The sequence below is a fragment of the Oncorhynchus kisutch genome, linkage group LG24 (assembly GCF_002021735.2).
Source record: "Oncorhynchus kisutch isolate 150728-3 linkage group LG24, Okis_V2, whole genome shotgun sequence".
Taxonomy (NCBI): Eukaryota; Metazoa; Chordata; class Actinopteri; order Salmoniformes; family Salmonidae; genus Oncorhynchus; species Oncorhynchus kisutch.
Window position 1 is genome coordinate 19,173,212 of NC_034197.2, and position 20,809 is coordinate 19,194,020.

Below are 20,809 nucleotides of genomic sequence, written 5' to 3' on the forward strand. Positions count from 1 at the left end.
TCCTTCCGGGGAGTTCATTAACACACTATATTCCATGTGCATTCATTTATTTCCCCACCAAAATAGACTGACTAATCATTCTTGAAACGTTGCTTATGCATTGAGGCAGAGCGAGTATAGTGTAGCTACTCCATGTAGGAGATGTGAATGAGACTGTACACTGAGTGCTAATTCTCAGAGAGCTGAGCAGAGCCTGGAAAGGGCTACAGTCAGTGACTCACGGAGACTGGGCTGTGGAACTGGAGAGATAATGAGGCAATGCAGAAGCTCCCTCCACTCTATCCGCTCCATCCGCTCCCAGCCATTAGGACAGCCAGCCAGCGAGGGAGGGAGGAAGGCAGTGCTAGGATGGCTACTGTACTGTACTCACTCTAAGAGAGTGTCTGCCGTGGCCTTCAAAAACACGTAAACAATGTTTGTCTGTCTGCTCAGACAATTCTTCCTACCTTGTTGGTTATAGTGCATTGAGTGTGTGCTGTGAGAGGTTCAGGCAGCCTCTCTGCTTGCCTTTTCAAAGGGCATGCTCTCTCCGAGCATGGTGGTGGAAGTGAGGGGGGTATATTCAGTCATCTCCACTCAGCATCAGACCCTATCTCTACCCCCTTCACCTCTCCCCTCATCTCTCAGCAGTGCTGGTTCCTGTGTCTGAGGCAACAGCTGCAGCTGCCTCTATTTAAGCAGCCGCTCCCATTCATTAAGGCTTATTATCCAGATGCAGGCGGCTGCAGGGTCCTCCTCTCGCCCCCCTCATCCGTCAAAGCAGCACTAACACGCGGGGCATTAGCAGGCCATTATGCATTCTCCTGCATGAGTCCCTAACATCTAGTACACAGCTACCTATCACTAATGGACCCACCAGCACCTCCTCTTCCAGTTCACATAATGCCATAGTACATACAGCTCCCCTCACAGCTTCCATCGTCATCCGCCTGTTTACTGAACATCTTCTTCTATGCAATGTCATGTAGTGGACATTCAACTTTCCATACAGAGGTAAACTATGGATGTCACGCTGCCTCTGTTTCCTCGTATATTTCGCCAACATTCATGAGTAAACAGCTGTATGGTGTTTGTAGGGAAACATTTCAACGGTTTGCATGCTTCTACATACAAGTCTTATAGCATACTCATGCCACCATCACAGCACGTTTGCTTCAACAGCTGTTTAAAAACTGACAGATGTTCTGAGAGACTTTACACAGACTTACAGATGTTCTGAGAGACTTTCTCTGTCGGTGGTCCACCCTGCTGAATCTATTGACTAATCTCCCTCTCTCCTTCTCTTCTTTCTCCTTCTCTCCTCTCTTGTCTCTCCCCAGATCCTGTCTGCGCTGCAGAAGGACGAACAGTCTCGTAGGCAAAGACTGCGCAGTAAGCTGGAGCAGGTCATCGATACCATGGCCTTGGCCAGCTGAGGAACGGCCCGCCACTGAGGGTCGGAGAGGGTAGCAGCTAGGCCTTCTCTCACTGACCCCAGCTCCTAACCCCAACACAACGCGTAAGGACTGCAAGGACACAAGAAGTACACTGGAGACCCACCAGAGTTAGGCCTGGGCCCCGGCCCATCCAAACAACCCCTCATTTATAAACACTAAACGTCCGTCTGTCGCCCCGAGAAAGTGTCTTATCATCGCGGTCTTCATCACTGGTTTCAGTTTGTCTTCCATGTTGATTATTTACCCACCTACAGGACAGGGACTGTGAAGCAGCTGGCTAAAGAAGCCAGGAGATATATATATATATATATATATATATATATGTATATATATATAAGGGGAGCTATGGAGAAAGGACTTCATTTACAAAAGCCCCCCCCCCCCCATGGACGCTTCTGACGTGTCAGCAGTCTATCATCAGAGACTTCATCAACGTTCATGGACGTCAGTTTGATTTTCAGATCCATTTTATTTCTATTTGGTTGATTGAGTTGTTGGTCTTGTGTTTACCAACTGCCTACTCTCTCCGTTGGTGTGCCACTTGTGTTACTGCTGAATTTGCACAATTTACAAAAAAAGCTACATCAAAAGAAGAGGATATAAATATAGATATATAGATATATAAATACAACTTTGTTTTTAAAGAAACACATGAAAATAGTCCATTTCCATTTTAATGTACAAAATACTTTGAAAGAAAAGGATTTGATATTTCAAAGACTGAACTATGAAACCTTGTCCTGTGCCATGTTTTATTTAAATGTTGTTTAGTGAAAACTTTCTTTAGATAAAATGTGTTATGATTCAAATGTTGTCATGCCTAGTGACTGAAGGTGAGAGTAAAGTAAAAAAAATAAAAAATAATTAAGTTAAATGACAAAAAAATTGTAGAAGCAAGTCAACAAATCGTTAGGTCTCTGGGGTCTTTCCTGTCCTGGGAGAGCATTTGTTTTAATGGTACTGGAAATGACTATTTTATTCCTGTATTTAATACAACCAGTGCTATTGTGGCTTTTAGAAAAACCAAAGGCTTGTTTTTTTTTTTTTTGTACAACTCAGAGAAAAACAGCCTCCTGTGTTAGCCGACAACCTCACATTCACAGCACCTGAATGAGCAGCCCTCTTGGTTGTATCCACCACCTTGCTCGCCTCTGTGCACAGACTCCGGACCACAGCAAAGTTACATTACTTTTGTTCTGGGACCTCAAGGTTTTTTGGGAGGCAAGTAACATGGCTTAAAGTACTGTGATATTATGGACTCTGCTGTACCACAAAAGTCAGACTCCACAGAAGGATTCATTGGGCTTAGCGCCATGTTAAATGTAGCAAAGGTTTAATTCACCCAAACCCTTTCAAAGCCTGCCTGAAGTTTTCCCACTGTCCCCTTCCCTCAGATAGATCACTGTTAGACTATCCTACAGACTGTCATGGCGGACACTGAGGTAGAGGTTTGCAGACAAAGATGAGAGGAGTTTTTAGCTAAAGCTTTGAGTGAAGAGTAATCCCTCCTGATTTTTAGCCCGTCGTGAGAGCAAGCATTGTCACTCCAGTGAATTCAACATTTAACAGTTCTATTTTATTGCAATTAAGAAGATGGTTACATTTTTGTTTTTGGTGTGGTGAAAGTTGTATGAGTTGTTTTCTTTGTACTCTGCAGAAACCAAACATTGGTTGTGCGAGCAGAGTAGACTCTCCCAGGGTTTCCCTCATGTTCTGATCGTCATTCAAAAGAGAAAAGAGGACTTCTGAAGCACCAAGGAAGGTGAACATTCAGAATTCTCTTTTCTTCGTTTTTTTGTCTGCTGTGAAGATAAGAAAACAGCGACAAATATTTTGAAATACAAACATCTGTGATGTGACAAGATAATGAAATGTAGCTCAATCTTTGTGTGTTTTCTAACTGCCAGGTGGCTTTCGTTTCCTCAGAAAGCGGATACCATTGTGAAATGTATTGTCTCCCTTTAATATGTTGCATCGATTCCCCTTCGGTCAATGTCCTCTGAGAGTAAAGGAGATATGGAGGAAAAACAAACCAGATAAATGTTTGAGAAAAACCTCTGAAATATTTAGGTCAGTTCTCCGGTGAGAGCCGTGTGGATCACACAGGCTAGAGTTGTGATATATAACCTTGGGCCATCTGTCCATCCAGCTATCCTACATCAGGCTTCAACAAAGATCAGTTTATTTATTTATAATTGTTCAGTTTGAAATGGGAGCAGGTCTCAACAACACATTATATATTTGGTTAGACATTTCAGAAAAGATATGGATATTTTTTATTCATCCTAGTGTGCTGCAGGGCTCTTCCATCCTTCTCTCTTGGTCATTCTCCAATATCAACTCCCTCTAGTCTCTACTCTCCATCTCAGTCCTGTCCTAGTGTTGGCAACTCAATAAAGGTACTCCTATACGGTACACCCCACCCTTCCACCAATTGCTCCCTTCCCTCCCAACCGAACACAAAAGGCTGGACTGTATGTATTGTACTCTTTACTTGATATCTGAGAGCAGGGCGTATGGAGTAGTTTATGAAATTCAACTTAAACAGGGTTATCTGCTGGTTACTGGTTTTTCCCATACCAAGAGAAGGCCTCTCGTAGTGCAGATTCAGCATTGACTTGACCACTTTGCTGTTCCTTCACCCTATTTATGATGATTTGTGATGGTTCTGCTCCGTCACTGTTCTTCTGTTAAGCATATTTTATTACCTGATTGTGCACATTTGTCTCCCTTATTTGTTTAGTGGATGGGAAAATGTTTGTGTGTGCTGCCTCCCTCCCGCCACACAAGCTAGGCTTTGATGACTGCGATTGTAAAACAGCTGGTGGCGCTACAAATTTTCCAGAAGGTTCTCTTGCTTTGATGTCCTTTTGCTCCTCTGTTATTTACGTGGAAGATTTTTGGATGATGATGATCAGCATCTTGGCGGGATTATGGATTAATGTGGTAATCTGTAACGTTACTCTATAGAGTATCAAACAAGTTATATTGTAAGTACTGGGGCAGTTGGTATCTCATGTTATGTTTTGTGTTGTTATTTCATTTTACTATGCCACTTGTTGTGTAAAGATGAAAAGAAAGGGACTTCTCTACAGAACTCCTTTGAGGTAGTCTCTCCTTGTCTTTTGTTGTTGTGTCTGTCTGCCATTGCGAGTTGGGTGGAAGACAGAAAGGAAAGCCAGAGGGAGAGATCCAGATGCTGTTTGATGAACACAGAGCTTTCACTTTGCACATTGTGCCTTGTCAGCTCCCCCTCCCCTTCCCACAACCCTGTATGACCCCTCCATTACCCACAATCCACCACCTGACCATGCCCACTCATAACACTGTCACAGGTTTCCCCCTTTGCCACTGAACAACTTCTATCCTTGTCCTCCTGATTCCCTCGTTTGGTTTGTTTTGGCATATTGGAAAGCAGTTCCTTTTTTCAAAGTAAAGGATCAAACATAAAAAATATCTAGACACAGATTTAAGAAGAAATAGAATCTAAAGAGTTGTAATACTTTCTGAATTCTGATACCTTTTTAAAGAGTTTCAGATTTGAAGCAACTGTGACAGGTTGGCTGTTTCACGCTCTTGTAAATATTCTGCTCTTTCCTATTTTGCAGATTTATTACTTGTAAATAAACACGCATATAGGAGAGATTAAACTTTTTTTGCTAAATCTGTTGTCCGTCTTGTTTTTTTCTGTCTGGCTCTTATAAATTAGTTCAGCACCCAAGGAATTACAGACAGGCATATACCTTCAAAGTACTATGGCGTTAGTTCATATGCAGCTCTAAAGCATTGCAGAATGCAACAGATTTCCTGCCTTTTTGTAGTTGTCCATCAGTGTGACAATGGTGATGGTTCTCTCTATCTCCTCCTTCAACTCAATGAGCCCATTTGTTCCTAGCACATGGCCACCTGCCTAATTCTATTACACCCATAAACTCCCATCAACACCAGAATTACCCCATGATTACAAGTCCACTGAATCCTTAAATGACGCTGTCTGAAACAAATGTTCACTTAGCAGTAATGGTGTGATGTATTGTATCATACTGTTGAAATGATCAGATCGCTGTTTCTTTTCCCGGTGCTGTATCATGTACAGTATTGTAGTATCATTCCGTTCTCTCTTTCCAGAACTCTCAACGCATCGCCTGGCCTTGCGAATCTCTCTCGCTCTTCCTCGCTCGCGCTCTCATTCAAATCACATTGTGTTTGTCACATGCGCCGAATACAACAGGTGTAGACCTTACAGTGAAATGCTTACTTACAAGCCCTTCACCAACAACGCTATAATAAGTTAAGTAAAAATAGATAAGTAAAAAATAGAAAAAAGTAACAAATTAGCAGCAGTAAAATAACAATAGTGAGACTATATACAGGGGTTACCGGTACAGAGTCAATGTGGAGGCTATATACAGGGGGTACCGGTACAGAGTCAATGTGGAGACTATATACAGGGGGTACCGGTACAGAGTCAATGTGGAGACTATATACAGGGGGTACCGGTACAGAGTCAATGTGGAGGCTATATACAGGGGTTACCGGTACAGAGTCAATGTGCGGGGCACCGGGTAGTCGAGGTAATATGTACATGTAGGTAGAGTTAAAGTGACTATGCATAGATGTTACGAATCCCTTTGGCCCGGCAGTCTAGGGGGGGGATGGTTTCGAGACCCGTAACATAACTCATGCAAAAGGGACTGAGCTGGACCCAAGGAAAGAAACAAATATCCAAACATACCACGAAGCTAGACTAGCCTACTACTATACAGCTAACTAACTAACCAAAAATACAGTGGGTGGTTTGCCCAGTTATACCTAGTGTTCTTAGACAAAGTAGTCCTACGGGTAGTGTATGACCATGGACGACTTGTCTTAGTACCCCCTTTTCCCACCATCAAACAAACACCATAACAACACTCACAGGTGGGGACAAAGTGACATATAGGTGCAAAAAACAAAAGAGAGCTCAATAACGAGAGAGAGATATTGCGAGATATTGAGACACAGAGAGATTGAAACAAAAAGAGATCGAACACCTGAGAAAACAACTGACAGGGTTTTTAAACTAAGGGAAAGGGAGTGTGATTGGGTAATGGAAACAGGAGGAGGTGTGTCTTCTGATTGATGACTGCATGGTGACTGATTGGGGAATGATGATTGCCACCTGTGAGGGGAGAAGGAGAGAAAATAAATGCACACACACAGGATACCTGTATCCGTAACACTCCCACCCTTAAAAGAGCAACCCATGGGGATTGTGACCGCAGTATTACAAAACATACCCACAAGATCAACAACAGTCAACCTTAGAAAACATATAAAAATCATTATTTTTACAAATCAATGTATCTGCCAACACATTATCAGAACCTTTTATATGGCGGATCTCCAAATTATAATTCTGTACAATCAGCGCCCAACGCATAAGGCGCTGGTTGTGGTTGTACATCCGGTGGAGAAACACTAAGGGGTTATGATCAGTATATACAATCACTGGTAGGGCACTGGAACCAATATATACATCAAAGTATTGCAGAGCTAACAACAAAGCAAGAGCTTCTTGTTCGATGGTTGCATAATTTGCCTGACATTTGTTAAACTTACAAGAAAAATAACAAACGGGATGATCCACTCCACTCTTGTCTTGCTGCAGTAGAACAGCACCAGCACCTCTGGCACTAGCATCTACCTCAAGATTAAATGGTCGCTCAAAATCCGGAGCAGCAAGTACAGGGGTAGTACATAAGAGTGCTTTAGCAGATTCAAAAGCTACCTGACAATCATGGGACCACTCAAACGATCTAGCCGGACTGAGCAAATCGGTCAATGGAGCAACTACCGCAGAGAAATGTTTACAGAAACTACGGTAGTAGCCAACCATCCCTAAAAAGCGGCGTAGCTCTCGTCTGGTGGTAGGTGCGGGGAATGCAGTTATAGCCAAAACCTTTGCATCAACAGGGCGCACCTGTCCATGGCCGACCTCTTTGCCGAGATAGGTCACAGTAGCCTTCCCAAACTCGCACTTTGCCAAGTTCAGGGTTAGAGAAGCAGCTGCCAACCGTTCACATACTACCCTTAGAGAGTCAACATGATCTGACCACTCAGATGAATAAATTACTAGGTCATCAAGGTATGCACTACAATTGGGAACGCCAGCTAATACGGAGTTAACCAGTCGTTGGAAAGTGGCTGGTGCATTTCACATCCCAAAAGCCATGACTGAGTACTGTAGGAAGTTGTCTGGGGTTACAAAGGCAGAAATCTCAGAAGCACGTAGGGTTAACGGAACCTGCCAGTAACCTTTTAAGAGGTCCAACTTAGTTACATACTTAGCAGCACCAATAGTGTCGATACAATCGTCCAGTCTGGGTAACGGGTACGAATCTGGCATTGTGACAGAATTTACCTTTCGATAATCTGTACATAACCTGGACTTACCATCAGGTTTAGGAACCAGAATGCAAGGAGAACTCCAAGGGCTGGAACTTGGCGTAGCCAGGTCATTCTCCAAAAAATATCTCACCTCATCCCTCATTATCTTCCTGTTAGAAGCATTGATACGATATGGGTGTTGCTTGATAGGGGCAGCATTTCCAACATTGATGTCATGTTCCAACACATTTGCACGAGTAGGAACATCATTAAAGAGACATGGAAAACGTGTAGTAGCCTCACAATATCGTCGGCCTGTCTGTCCATTAAATGAACCAGACCTGACTGGATAGACAGCAACATTTCTGAGTTGAGCAATCTAACGCACTGCTGCTGAGTATTGCGCAACTCCAAACCATCTCCATCAACATCATCAATATGACAGTCCACTATCATAGCAGTAGAAGCAGAAGAGATCTAGAGTTTTTTTCCCTCTGTTTGCACATAAAACATGCTGGTAGAAATTTGGTATTTGAGTTTCCCTGCATTAAAGTTCCCGGCCACTAGGAGCGCCGCCTCTGGATGAGCATTTTCCTGTTTGCTTATGGCCATATACAGCTCATTGAGTGAGGTTTTAGTGCCAACATGGGCTTGTGGTGGTATATAGACAGCTTCGAAAAATACAGATGAAAACTCTCTTGTTAAATAGTGTGGTCTACAGCTTATGATGAGATACTCGAGCAAAACCTTGAGACTTCCTTAGATTTTGTGCATCAGCTGTTATACAAATATACATATACCGCCACCCCTTGTCTTACCAGAGGCCGCTGTTCTATCCTGCCGAACAAGCGTAAAACCCGCCAGCTGTATGTTATTCATGCTGTCGTTCAGCCACGACTCGGTGAAACATAAGATATTGCGGTTTTTAATGTCCCGTTGGTAGGATATATGTGATCGTAGTTCGTCTATTTTATTATTGATTGATTGTACATTGGCTAACAGGACAGATGGTAAAGGTAGATTACCCTCTCGGCGACTCGTCCGCGATACCTCCGTCTCTTTCTCCTGTGAATGACGGGGATGAGTGCCTTGTCGGGTGTCTGAAGTAAATCCTTCCTGTCTGTCTCGTTGAAGAAAAAGTCTTCCTCCAGTACGGGGTGAGTGATCGCTATCCTGATATCTAGAAGCTCTTTTCGGTCAAAAGACACGGTGGCAGAAATATTATGTACAAAATAAGTTAACAAATAACGCAAAAAAACATACACAATAGCACAATTGATTACAGGATCGTAAACGGCAGTCATCTCCTTCTGCGCCATTCACTACAAAATTCCCTATGGAGGTGTAGGTATGTCACTTGTTGTCTTTGTGCTCTGTAATGTAATGTTGTAGTAGAGAGGCAGAGAGAGGTCCAGCTCTAAAGCTGTCCATTAGCAGGCCTGCTGGAAAGTGGTTCCTCCCCCCAGGGGCCTCAGGAGTTGACAAGCACACTGTCGATCAAATTAAAAGCACATTACAATAACATAAAGAGGAGAGATTAAGCCCCTAGAAAAATACTGATTTGAATTATATAGCAGGCTGTCAGTTTGCTTGATGAAATTGACCTGCCTTTATTATTGTAAGTGCCTTTTTCAGGTGTTCTACCTGTGGGGTGATTTCAACTTCATCTATCACTGTTCCTCCCTGATGTTGGACTTCAGATTGAGGGTAGTTTTACATGCAGGCGCAAGGGTCTGGCTCTCCGGGCGCCCAGGTCTGGCTTTCAGGGCGCCCCGGTCTGGCTCTCCGTGCGCCCCGGTCTGGCTCTCCGTGCACCCAGGTCTGGCTCTCAGGGCGCCCCGGTCTGGCTCTCCGGGCGCCCCGGTCTGGCTCTCTGCCCCGGTCTGGCTCTCCGGGCGCCCAGCTCTGGTCTCTAGTTTCCCGTGGTGATATCTTAACCATTGGGTCTTAACAGAGTAGAGGGTTTTGTTCTTCACAGGCCTTTCATTTTTCTCCTCTTTTTTTCTCTTGCATTTAATTTGGACTCCCTGTCATTGTTTATTTCACAGCAGGTAGAGCCACGCCACCCCTCCCATGGCCAAAGGCATTCCATCTAGCTGCACTTTGACACTATCTCAGGGAGTCCCATTACCATGTCGTGAATTGTCCTTCTTGTTGAAAAATCCCTCTTTATTTTCTCTGTCTTTTGTGTCGCTGGAGATTTTCTGTCGATCCACCCTTTCACTTTAATGAACAAACATGGTCGTCCTGAGACCAGAGAATGAATGACTAAGTCACATTGACTTTAGCAGTGATGTCGACACTTGGTGGATAGATTCAATTGTGATAAGGAGTCTTTTCTCCTCTGTCTGCAGCTCAGAGAGAGGATGCAGCTAGCGGACTAGTCTCAGAGGGGTTTAATACTGGCTCACAGAGAGGATGCAGCTAGCGGACTAGTCTCAGAGGGGTTTAATACTGGCTTACAGAGAGGATGCAGATAGCGGACTAGTCTCAGAGGGGTTTAATACTGGCTCACAGAGAGGATGCAGCTAGCGGACTAGTCTCAGAGGGGTTTAATCCTGGCTCACAGAGAGGATGCAGCTAGTGGACTAGTCTCAGAGGGGTTTAATACTGGCTCACAGAGAGGATGCAGCTAGCGGACTAGTCTCAGAGGGGTTTAATACTGGCTCACAGAGAGGATGCAGCTAGCGGACTAGTCTCAGAGGGGTTTAATACTGGCTCACAGAGAGGATGCAGCTAGTGGACTAGTCTCAGAGGGGTTTAATACTGGCTCACAGAGAGGATGCAGCTAGAGGACTAGTCTCAGAGGGGTTTAATACTGGCTCACAGAGAGGATGCAGCTAGCGGACTAGTCTCAGAGGGGTTTAATACTGGCTCACAGAGAGGATGCAGCTAGCGGACTAGTCTCAGAGGGGTTTAATACTGGCTCACAGAGAGGATGCAGCTAGCGGACTAGTCTCAGAGGGGTTTAATACTGGCTCACAGAGAGGATGCAGCTAGTGGACTAGTCTCAGAGGAGTTTAATACTGGCTCACAGAGAGGATGCAGCTAGTGGACTAGTCTCAGAGGGGTTTAATACTGGCTCACAGAGAGGATGCCGCTAGTGGACTAGTCTCAGAGGGGTTTAATCCTGGCTCACAGAGAGGATGCAGCTAGTGGACTAGTCTCAGAGGGGTTTAATACTGGCTCACAGAGAGGTTGCAGCTAGTGGAGTAGTCTCAGAGGGGTTTAATACTGGCTCACAGAGAGGATGCAGCTAGTGGACTAGTCTCAGAGGGGTTTAATACTGGCTCACAGAGAGGATGCAGCTAGTGGACTAGTCTCAGAGGGGTTTAATACTGGCTCACAGAGAGGATGCAGCTAGTGGACTAGTCTCAGAGGGGTTTAATACTGGCTCACAGAGAGGATGCAGCTAGTGGACTAGTCTCAGAGGGGTTTAATACTGGCTCACAGAGAGGATGCAGCTAGTGGACTAGTCTCAGAGGGGTTTAATACTGGCTCACAGAGAGGATGCAGCTAGTGGACTAGTCTCAGAGGGGTTTAATACTGGCTCACAGAGAGGATGCAGCTAGTGGACTAGTCTCAGAGGGGTTTAATACTGGCTCACAGAGAGGATGCAGCTAGTGGACTAGTCTCAGAGGGGTTTAATACTGGCTCACAGAGAGGATGCAGCTAGTGGACTAGTCTCAGAGGGGTTTAATACTGGCTCACAGAGAGGATGCAGCTAGTGGACTAGTCTCAGAGGGGTTTAATACTGGCTCACAGAGAGGATGCAGCTAGTGGACTAGTCTCAGAGGGGTTTAATACTGGCTCACAGAGAGGATGCAGCTAGTGGACTAGTCTCAGAAGGGTTTAATACTGGCTCACAGAGAGGATGCAGTTAGTGGACTAGTCTCAGAGGGGTTTAATACTGGCTCACAGAGAGGATGCAGCTAGTGGACTAGTCTCAGAAGGGTTTAATACTGGCTCACAGAGAGGATGCAGCTAGTGGACTAGTCTCAGAGGGGTTTAATACTGGCTCACAGAGAGGATGCAGCTAGTGGACTAGTCTCAGAGGGGTTTAATACTGGCTCACAGAGAGGATGCAGCTAGTGGACTAGTCTCAGAGGGGTTTAATACTGGCTCACAGAGAGGATGCAGCTAGTGGACTAGTCTCAGAGGGGTTTAATACTGGCTCACAGAGAGGATGCAGCTAGTGGACTAGTCTCAGAGGGGTTTAATACTGGCTCACAGAGAGGATGCAGCTAGTGGACTAGTCTCAGAGGGGTTTAATACTGGCTCACAGAGAGGATGCAGCTAGTGGACTAGTCTCAGAGGGGTTTAATACTGGCTCACAGAGAGGATGCAGCTAGTGGACTAGTCTCAGAGGGGTTTAATACTGGCTCACAGAGAGGATGCAGCTAGTGGACTAGTCTCAGAGGGGTTTAATACTGGCTCACAGAGAGGATGCAGCTAGTGGACTAGTCTCAGAGGGGTTTAATACTGGCTCACAGAGAGGATGCAGCTAGTGGACTAGACTCAGAGGGGTTTAATACTGGCTCACAGAGAGGATGCAGCTAGTGGACTAGTCTCAGAAGGGTTTAATACTGGCTCACAGAGAGGATGCAGTTAGTGGACTAGTCTCAGAGGGGTTTAATACTGGCTCACAGAGAGGATGCAGCTAGTGGACTAGTCTCAGAAGGGTTTAATACTGGCTCACAGAGAGGATGCAGCTAGTGGACTAGTCTCAGAGGGGTTTAATACTGGCTCACAGAGAGGATGCAGCTAGTGGACTAGTCTCAGAGGGGTTTAATACTGGCTCACAGAGAGGATGCAGCTAGTGGACTAGTCTCAGAAGGGTTTAATACTGGCTCACAGAGAGGATGCAGTTAGTGGACTAGTCTCAGAGGGGTTTAATACTGGCTCACAGAGAGGATGCAGCTAGTGGACTAGTCTCAGAAGGGTTTAATACTGGCTCACAGAGAGGATGCAGCTAGTGGACTAGTCTCAGAGGGGTTTAATACTGGCTCACAGAGAAGTTGCAGCTAGTGGACTAGTCTCAGAGGGGTTTAATACTGGCTCACAGAGAAGCCTCCACCAGGTCTGTCTCATATACTGCAGCTCCCTTTATTGGTCCCAGTAAATGAAGATCAGCATGGGAAATAAGATGATACCAGTGGATCAGTGCAGAGAGCCAGTGTCAAGCTAGTGTTTTCAAAGCTGAATTAGCTCGGCTAATGCTAAAATGTGCCTCCTTGGGTGAGGTAATGCTCAGTGAGGAAAGAGGCTTTGCACGTGTTCTGGTCACCTCTGAAGGCTAAGCTGTTCCTGAGGACTTACTGCAAGCAATCAGTAATTACCAGCTGCCTACAAAGTAAAGACCATTGCAGAGTGCAGAACTGAGACTTTAGAATTCAGTGCTGGTTTCTTTCTCAGAAAAGGTTCCCCTGCAAGCTTTCTCTTCACCTTTGCTCTACTCAGCCCGACAGGTTATTCTCTCACTTTCTTCTTTCCCTTAACTGTCTGTTTCCGTCTTTGACTCTCTGCAGGATGGACAGATGCTGCAGAAGCTGATGGATGAGAATAAAACTGAGCAGACGGAAGCAGTCATTTTAGCGTCAGATCCCTCCGTCTCCCCCATGCCCCGTGTCTTTCTGCATGGAGCAGACAACGTTAGATCCCTTCTTCTCCCCCATGCCCTGTGTCTCCCTGCATGGAGCAGACAACGTTAGATCCCTTCTTCTCCCCCATGCCCTGTGTCTCCCTGCATGGAGCAGACAGTGTCAGAAGCAGTCTGGGTTTTAAGAGTGAGTGGCTGCCGGACCAACAGAGATGATTTTGCTGCCACAGACAAGGTCAGGCCACGGCGGAGCTGTAAGTGTCACTTCAATTAGCAGCCTCGCCGCTCACCTGTCGTCAGGAGGAAAGGACAGGTGTAGAGCAGGAGATTGAAGAGAGGTAATAAGGAAACCTCAGAAATAAACAGAACTTTACTTGACAAAAAATTCTAAACAAATGTTTTGGTTTGCTTTGGAGGGACGCTTTAGCACATTGTGCAGATAGAAAAAACACTCCTTTGAAACTTGATTTATCTGGTAACATAGCAGTGGTTGGCTCTGTTGTTGTGCCTTGGCCAGGATCAGAGAGGTTTTTTTGGCAGTGATTACGAGGGTCATGGTGACAGAGAGACAATACCACAGAGGATGGATAAAGGCCCGGTGTTTCAAAGGGAAAAGGTTGAATTATTCATTCAGGATCCCCATCCATTGATAATGTTTCACACATAAAGTCCATTAAGTTACAATATTGGAACAACGACGCAACATCTCATTAATGGTAACTTAAATGACAGATATGAAAACAGACTGTTTCTTTTACTACTCTGTTTTTTTGTCGATATGTAACCTTGTGTCAATGTTTTTCTTCATTGTTATCTCGCGAAGTTTTCAAAATAAATAACAAAGTTGTAAATTGCCAGAGGTTGAAATGACAGAGAGAGAGAGAGAAAAAGTATGTTTGCAATCTTTCAATTTATCTATGGAGGAATTAGCATGACGTTTCTTTATGCTGTCCAGAGATAAGCTAGGCAGTGCATTCTGGTCCTTCTAAAGCCAGGCTCCATCTTTGAAGGAACACTGGGCAGATAGAGATAGGGAATGTGTGTGTGTGTGTGTCTGATGTGCGTGTCTGATGTGTGTGTCTGATGTGTAGTGTGTGTGTGTGCCTCCTTGCCATGTGTGTGAATATGGTGGCCAAGAGGGGGTCTGTATAAACCACAAACCAAAGCCAACCGAAGGTTTCAGCAGTGTGGAGGTTCGATGGCAGAGAGAAGTGATCTAGGAAGCAGCACGACTATTCTTACCACAGCAGTGGTCCAATGTCAACACGTGCTGATTGAAGTAATGCCAATTTCAATTATTCACCCCGAACATGTCAGCCTTGAAGTAGCCTACATCCTCTCAAGGTCACAACTTAGTTTGAATCCGCAACTCGACACCCCTCCTTCCAACATGCAAAGGAAGAGAAAGAAGGCTACTATGAAACCGTTGCCATTTTGTTGATTCTACTTACTCAAGGGTTTTTCTTTATTTTTTACTATTTTCTACATTGTAGAATAATATTGATGACATCAAAACTAAGAAATAACAAATATGGAATCATGTAGTAACCAATAAAGTATATTTTATATTGTAGATTTATATTGTAGGTAACTCTGGGTCTTCCTTTCCTGTGGCTGTCCTCACTAGAGCCAGTTTCATCATCACTTGATGGTTTTTGCGACTGCACTTGAAGAAACGTTGAAAGTTCTTGAAATTTTCCGCATTGACTGACCTTCATGTCTTAAAGTAATGATGGACTGTTGTTTCTCTTTGCTTATTTGAGCTGTTCTTGCCATAACATGGACTTGGTATTTTACCAAATAGGGCTCTCTTCTGCATACCACACTTTTTTGGTTACTACATGATTCCATATGTGTTATTTCATAGTTTTGATGTCTTCACTATTATTCTACAACGTAGAAAATAGCCAAAATAAAGAAAAACCCTCGGATGATTAGGTGTGTCCAAATTTTTGACTGGTACTGAATGTATATATCGCAATAAGAAAGAAACATTCCTGTTAACTAATAAAACTATGAGGAAAGCTAGTTGTGATAGGAGCTAAAGATGTAGGCTAGGATATGAAAGTGGGAGCGTGGACAGACAGACAGATGAACGTGAGTGTAGTCGGAGGAGATATTCAGTTCATAGCACTGTCTGTGCTTTTTCTGCAGTGCCTGCTCTAGCAAACTGACACTGCAACCTCCATGCATTTTTCATGACCTGTGTTGCTTTACAAGTCTTTCTCTCTTCTCTCTCTCTCTCTCTCTCTCTCTCACTCTCACTCTCACTCTCTTTCTCTCCCTCTCTTTCCTCTACCCCTCAACTACCAACACACACATACTCACACTTTCTTTTACTCCCATCTGAGCCGTCTCCGAGACCCTCAAAAACCATCCGTCTCAACAATTCACTTACTAATGCAGAATGGCATTTCATTTTAAAGAAGAGAGGGAGAGTGGGAGAGAGATTGAAAGAGAGGAAAGTAGGGAGAAAATGAGGGTGAATGAGTTCTCATCCACCATGGCTTGTCATGTCCACTTTACCAACACTGGTCACAGTTACTTGTAAAATAGGGGAAACCAATCAGTTCAATTCATTCTGTTTACGGTTGTTAATATGGTTGAAACAAGCTCCCATATAATGAGATTTTCATGTGAATGATGTGTAATATTCTGTAATATTCTTTAATGCTTGCTGGGTCTCTCAATGCACCACTGCACTCATATAATCACTTGTTGGTGTTTAGCCATAATGTTTGACTTTAAACGCCTGGTTTAGTTATGTATTAGTATTATGTTGTGTTTGTGTATGTTAAACCAACTGTCTATTAGAAGCTATTTCATTTTAATAATAAATGAATACCTTTATTATCTGAAAGAAGCTGAGTCCCTTCACACTGTCTGTCCTACAGGTGAGTTGTGTTGCTATGTCGCAGACAGTAGTATCCTTCAGATTGTTGTTTAGCATCTATCTCACTTCCAGGGGGCCTGTCCCTCATCGACGGCCTCCCCTCCACATCATTCAGGTCACGTCTTCTCTATTACTGCCTCTGATCTCAGGTCATCCACCGCTGGTGTCATTAGTCACGTTTCATTTCTCCCTGCTTGCCTACCTCTGATCTGGGGTCAGTGGCTGCTGGCGTTTTTAACATACCATCCATTTCCCCCTACCTGACCCAGCGCTTATCTCCAGTCATTCTGGTTGTGCTCCTCACCTCTCACCCCCCCCCCCCCCATGCAGTACTGATCCTGCCTGGATCCTACTGCTGCTTCTATTACTCATTATTCTATTCTGCTTCTTTGGTTCTGTCTTCTGCCACTAATCCCTGGGGAGTAGTGGCTAGCTGGGTGTATCACTCGCTACGCTGTTACACTCTACCATTGTCTTCTGTTGTGCTTGTACTAGTTGGGTAATTGTGTTTCTCTACATAGATTTTATGTCAATGTTTTTGGTTGGTTTATTTTGTTGCATTTGAAGTAGCTGCTTACTGATTGGCTAATAAATCTCTGGTCCTTCGTACTCTGGTTAAACTAAATACTCATAGCATCAAATATGCAGGTGTCTTGGTCCACACCTATTGGAGGTTTGCTGCAGTCAATAAATATCAACGCAAACCCCTGGAAATATGAGCTCTGTATAATTGTAATCAGGGTCTAAATCTATGCTGTAGAATATCATGGGAGGCTAACTAGAGTATATCTGCAGATCTAGCACCAAGCCTAATATTTTACTTATTAGACTCCTTAGAAATGGCATGGTGTGAGTAGTCTAGACAAGAAAATCTAGTAATGTATTGACTACATTTTAAAATATAACTTATTTGTCGATCTGAATGAATAAGCAAATATAAACACTTTTTCTGCAGGTTCATTTGAATGAGCTTTTTTTCTTCAATTATAATGCAATATTGATTAATGCTTGACTCTCTGACTGACTTTATGGCTTCAGGCTTTACTCTGAAACCCCTGGTGTGCCTAACCCTAACACAGGACACCCCACACACAGTGCTACCAAAATGCAAACCACAACATTGTGTCACAAAACTTTAAGAATTCTCTCAGGTAGGAACCTTTGTCGTAGTGTGTAGGCTATTCGTTTGTGGAGAGAGAAATGAAAGAAGCATACAGATGAATAATGAAATAAAGGCTGCCTCTGTTCTGTTCTGTTGTTTGGAGGCTGTGGGCCAGCCAGGTTATAATAACCCACTTTCTCCCTTCAGCCCCTGCCTCAGCCATAGCCAGCCATACAGACCTGGGTTCAAATACTATTTGAAATCTTTCAAATACCTTTAGTGTTTGCTTTAGTCTGCATACCTTGAATGCCAAACGGTTTGCAGTCTTGCGACTATTCTATTTGTTTTATTGCGCCAGGCAAGCTCATATAGTATTTAAAACCAGATCTGCAACCACAACCACAGCCTCAGCCCAGTGTCAGCAGCACTCTGACTGCAACATACTCTTTGCTTCCCTCTAATTAGTCCCAAGGCAGGTTCACAGAGGAGAGAGGGGGCAGAGGGGGAGAGAGGGGATAGAGATGGGGAGAGAGAGAGAGAGAGAGAGAGAGAGAGAAGAGTTGAGAGAGGGAAGTGAGGGTGGAGAGAGGGAGAAAGTCAATGTGCCTAGCCCTAGTTGTGGACAGAGAGAGAGGGAGAAAGTCAATGTGCCTAGCCCTAGTTGTGGACAGAGAGAGAGGGAGAAAGTTAATGTGCTGAGCCCTAGTTGTGGACAGAGAGAGAGGGAGAAAGTCAATGTGCCGAGCCCTAGTTATGGACAGAGAGAGGGAGAAAGTCAATGTCCCGAGCCCTAGTTGTGGACAGAGAGAGTAGAGGAAATGTAAAGCTGCTCTACTGTATGTCAGTTCAGGAGAAAGTTTTGCATTTGCCCACTTCCCTGTCAGTTGTACTCTACCTGTTGTGCACTTTCTCTTTATGTACTACAGGTCACAATGTGGGAGGAAAGAGGACAGGCAGATATCTACAGTGAGTATGACTCACAAGCGCTACCAGACAGACAGACAGACAGACAGACAGACAGAAGACAGACAGACAGACAGACAGACAGACAGACAGACAGACAGACAGACAGACAGACAGACAGACAGACAGACAGACAGACAGACAGACAGACAGACAGACAGACAGACAGACAGACAGACAGACAGACAGACAGACAGACAGACAGACAGACAGACAGACAGACAGACAGACAGACAGACAGACAGACAGACAGACAGACAGACAGACAGACAGACAGACAGACAGACAGACAGACAGACAGACAGACAGACAGACAGACAGACAGACAGACAGACAGACAGACAGACAGACAGACAGACAGACAGACAGACAGACAGACAGACAGACAGACAGACAGACAGACAGACAGACAGATAGATAGATAGATAGATAGATAGATAGATAGATAGATAGATAGATAGATAGATAGATAGATAGATAGATAGATAGATAGATAGATAGATAGATAGATAGATAGATAGATAGATAGATAGATAGATAGATAGATAGATAGATAGATAGATAGATAGATAGATAGATAGATAGATAGATAGATAGATAGGGACAAGTGCATGCACAGTAGATGAAATTGTTTCCAGTGATATTATCTATAGCTAGTGATATAGTCTATAATAAAACTACAGTGAGGGTGAATGCCACCCTATCCTACTATAATAAAATGTAACACGAATTACTCTAATGCACCCTATCCTACTATAATAAAATGTAACATGAATTACCCTGATGCACCCTATCCTACTTTAATAAAATGTCAAATGAATTACCCTGATGCACCCTATCCTACTTTAATAAAATGTAACACGAATTACCTGATGCACCCTATCCTACTTTAATAAAATGTAACACGAATTACCCTGATGCAGATGGAATGAGATACCTTACCATTATAAAACATTTAGAATATATTTCAGTCTGCCACACAGAGGCTTGTTTTTTACATCGTTTGTCAGCTGAAAGATGTCAGATTCCCCCTGATGCCGGGGCTGACATGGTCCCATGGTGGATGAAATTGTTGACGGAATGAAGAAAATTGTATCAATGACGATCATCATCACCAAAATGTGCTGCTTGTATTTATCATATTAAATGAATGGGTTAGTACTTTACCAGTAAATCATGCACTGAAACCACTACGTTAGAAGCATGTTATCCAATCACAGAGCTCACTGTGCAAGCCATGTGTGTCTTTAGTCCCAAGACCAATTACTGTAAGTGTAGAAATCCCTGTAAGGTGGAACAGTGATGTCTTGCAGCTAACTAATAGCTGATAATTGGGCACAACACAGAAATAGCACCTGGTTCATGCATGAGGGTTTCTGCAACAGAATATAACACTGAATACTGAATAGTGTGACATCCTGATGTTAAATGTACCTATAGCGGATTCACCTGCCTCTGCTCACTGACACCTCAATCACCTCTTCACACTGTCATTCTCAACTCTATTCGTAGAATCCATTCTCAGGTACAGAAATGGTAGAATGGACAGTTTTATATGGTCACAGATTATTCCTGAGTCCAGAGCTGGCGTAGTGGGCGTGTCTCAGTATGCCTGGCCCGCCCTACCGTACCTCCTTGCCCATCCAAATAAAATATTGAAATATGAATAATTCATTTGACCGAGACGCACGCCGACAGAAAGATGCATCAATCTCGGTTAAAACATCAGAGCGAGCGAATCATCACTCCTCAGTATGTGTAGACCATGTATCTGATGCTGTCTGGACCCAAAGAGCATGGCATGTCATACTATTTCTGGCCGACGGCATCAGATACATGAGCTACATATAGAAGTGCACTGTATAGTTTCAGCAGAGAGGAAGAGGCGACGCAAGAAGGCTCACTCTTGCCCAAATCTGTCCAGAATAAGCCCAATGTGTTTCTATGGGAATAATATGCAGACCTAGAGCTTGTGACCTGCCTTCCCGCCTTTGGGACAATGACTCGCAGAGACATGAACTTCTCGTCATTATATACAGATCTCTGGTTTCAGCCTCTTGCGGATTGTCGGCGGATGATCAGTGCACTGTTAGGATGCTGGATTGACCTGAAGTAAATGTATGTTTTGCCAAAATTATAGAATTAGTCCTGTTTAAATGAAATCATTCAAAATACTTCACCAGGGATCGCGACTTAGCCTCGGCGGATCATTAGCTTCTTTAAAAAAAATAACTGTAGATTGTTTCAAATCACAAGTGTGTATGGGAAGCCCGCAATTTGGATAGTGTGCGTGGTAATAGGTCTAGCTGATTGAGTTGTGGCTGTCAGTGAAAAGCATTTAATATATGTGTGAAGAGTGTCTTGAGTGTAATTTGAAATGTTGCATTAAGATGTGGTGCATCTCTCCAGAATGCATGCATATGTAGGAAAGTTCCCATTTGGAAAAT

At 43.9% G+C, this 20,809-nt stretch overlaps 1 protein-coding gene across 2 annotated transcripts in view; it reads left to right on the forward strand.

The window, feature by feature from the left end:
- The window catches only part of LOC109869349 (plexin-A1), a 344,851-nt gene extending 339,751 nt beyond the window's left edge, over positions 1 to 5,100 (forward strand). For both annotated transcript variants that reach the window (XM_031803595.1, XM_031803596.1), the window contains exon 32: positions 1,320 to 5,100. In XM_031803595.1, coding sequence (XP_031659455.1) covers positions 1,320 to 1,415 — 96 coding nt within the window. In that variant the 3' untranslated portion in view covers positions 1,416 to 5,100. The remainder of the gene's footprint in view (positions 1 to 1,319) is intronic.
- Positions 5,101 to 20,809: the final 15,709 nt, after the last annotated feature.